This window comes from Piliocolobus tephrosceles, chromosome 20 (genome assembly GCF_002776525.5).
Source record: "Piliocolobus tephrosceles isolate RC106 chromosome 20, ASM277652v3, whole genome shotgun sequence".
Lineage (NCBI taxonomy): Eukaryota > Metazoa > Chordata > Mammalia > Primates > Cercopithecidae > Piliocolobus > Piliocolobus tephrosceles.
The window spans coordinates 4,087,261-4,090,073 of NC_045453.1; the positions used below are offsets into that span (position 1 = coordinate 4,087,261).

Consider the following 2,813-nt stretch of genomic DNA (forward strand, 5'->3'; position numbering starts at 1 on the left):
TGATAAACAAATAGAGGAAAAGAAAACAGCCGCTGTGAGAATGTAGGGAAGGGGGATAAACTACGAAGGAGAGGGACAGGAAAGGCTTCTTGGAGAAGGGATCTCTTCTCTGCCCAGTGCAACAGCCTTGTGGAGGACTTGTACCTCCTCTGCATGTGCCTTTCACCATCCCCAAGGATATCTGGAGCAGGACCCTGAACACGGGATGATCAGTTTATACTGCTGAGTGGCAGGCTGATGTTCTGGGTGGTGTAACATTCTGCCCTTCTCTATTTTATTGTCTGTGATTCAGCCTTACCTAGGTCAATAAAATGCTGAGTGCACACCCAGCTTCCCCAGCACATTCAGAATGCTGCCAGATCATTTCTCACCCCCTCAGTAGACATTAAACTCTTTGTCCTGGCCTTAGTTGTCTTTGTGGTTCTGGCTCAGACTGCCCCAGGTAAACAGAACCATGGAGAGGAGGGAAAAGGGAGTGAGGATGGGGTCCTAACCACAGAATCATTGGAAAATTGAACATGTGTGGAAGCGAGGAGAGCCCATGGGGATGGCGGAGATCTGATGAAGGGCTTATAATGAATATGCTCCCATAAGAAGGGCAGCCTGTCAGCCCTGACCATGATGGTGCTTCTCATTAGGGAACCTGGAGAATATCTGCAGAGGCCAAGGTGTTTTATATGACGCCCCTTCCATATGCAGAAGCAACCCCAACATCTCTAGTATCCTGAATGCCTCTGGCCCATATGTCAACAGTCTCATCCTGTGAGTCTCTCACTTCAACCCCACTTTCAGTTGATACTACCTCTTGTAATAATCGGTCTCATTACTTCACTTCTCCACTGTTGTTGGGCTTTGAGTGCTCCTTTAAAGCAGGCAGAGGAGGCAACTTGCTCTTGTCTTGGAATATATGGTGAAAAAGTTGTTAAGTTGATGTTGGATATCTACAGGTTTATAAAAATAGGTTCACAGTGTGGAGCTGGGATTAGAGCAGATTTTGGCTTTCAAGTTGAACAGGCTCAAAGCTCTCTAACAGTATACATAAACAGGCGTCTTGGCCAGGTGGTGAATAACTTTCTAATGGAAATGTTTTCCCCTTAGGCTTCCCAGGGGCTCTAAAGTTGATGATTTTTAATTCTGTGATTTCCTTTGGGTCATTGCTGTTGGAAGTCACATCCTATCCTCTCTTGGAGCAGCTATTCAAGCTGAAAGCCTTTGCCAATCACTCAGTTGTTCTAGAAGCAAAAGAAGGTTATTCTGGGCTAACTCTGAGTTGGTTTGAGCATGCCTTATATTCCAGCGAGGGCAAGTAGAATAGAGGGAGTTGCAGATGCAAGAGACATTTTGGAGAAAGAATCTACATATTGACTTATGAAATACTGGAAGAGAAAAGTGAGAGTCAATGTGACTGAATTTTTTCAGTCTTAACCTTCCGGTAAAAGAGAGAGAATTAGAAATTATCTACCAGAAGAAGAGTTTGGGGAAAAGACAAGTGGATAGAATCTGTAGTTTAGACTAAGATATAATGATCTCTCAACTGAATCCAATGTGCTGGGAAAGCTGGGTTTGCAGTCTGCCCTGACTTAGAGTCACAGAAAATAAATCAGAAAAGGGCACAGTGTTAAACCCTCCCTGCACCAGCCTCCCCCTCCCCAAACACACACACACACAACATCAGCCACAGCTCAGAATGTAAATTGATCATCCATTGTTCAGGGTCTTGCTTTAAACAACCCCTGGGGCAAGCACCCCTAGAACAAACAATGCCTGGCACATAGTAGATGCTCAACAAATTGTGGTTAGATGAATAAAGAATGGAGAGAGAAAAAACAGATAATTGAAGGCTGAGTCCCACTCCCTAGCAAGCAGCTAGATTTAGAGAGGAAGTAGAACCAGATTTAGTGAGACTGTGAGAAATGACAGAGATGAAAGTATCATAAGCACAGGAATAAAATTCAATTAGAGCTGGTTAGAGAAAGGAAGATAACTACTCCTATCTACTGCATGTCAAGACCAACAGTAGTCATTAAACATGCACAAATTTATAACATTCCCGTGAATGTCATTAAGTGTCGAAATCAATGTTTCACTCTAACCGTTATTACTATTACCAACATCCTTAGTTTAATAGTATTTACTTTTTAACTGTATTTATATATTCACGTATTTGCTTATTTTGATAGATGGATGGATCAGAAGGTGCTGTTATGGAATTGGCAGACTCAGGACATCATGCAAAGAAATTGAGAGGAAGAAAGAAAAATGTGGAGAAAAATATATTTGCTGTGTCCCTAAAGAAAAGGATAAAGTATCACACATTCATGACCAAAAAGAGACAAGTGGGCTATATATCTAGTTGTGACTTCTGAATTCAGAATTTTAATAGTCATTATAATGAGTCAGTGAAATGGCTATCGGGGGCACCTGCATTGTCCTAGATCTCTGTGAAGTCTTCACAGGGCCGGTTAGAAAAACACACTCATTCCTGCTATCAATATATCTCTCTAGTCTACTGTAGCCCAACAATGCTCTAAGCCATTGCTGGATATGACTGATAATAGTGGTTTTCATGGTAAGAAAATTTTATAGGATCTAGATCTTGAATTCCCGAACCTCTGACCGGGCCCTGAATGTAGAAGTTTACCAGGTTCACGCAAATTGGACCTTAGCTACAGATTCTTATCTAATGTCTCATCCTGGAGAGTTGCAATAAAACAGTGTAATCCAGAAAGTGTCCTTTTCTGTCTTAAGCTCAAAATTTAGCTCAAGGCGCTGCCGTATGGTCTTACTCTTGGAACTTATCCCTTACCCCAAGT

General features: G+C 42.2%; 1 protein-coding gene across 1 annotated transcript; it reads left to right on the forward strand.

Moving 5' to 3' along the window:
• Nucleotides 1-349: 349 nt before the first annotated feature.
• DEFB115 (defensin beta 115) lies at nucleotides 350-2,353 on the forward strand. The gene is given in 3 exon segments (XM_023220195.1): nucleotides 350-371; nucleotides 374-442; nucleotides 2,181-2,353. Coding segments are annotated over 3 exon segments (264 nt in total).
• The last annotated feature ends 460 nt before the right edge of the window (nucleotides 2,354-2,813 follow it).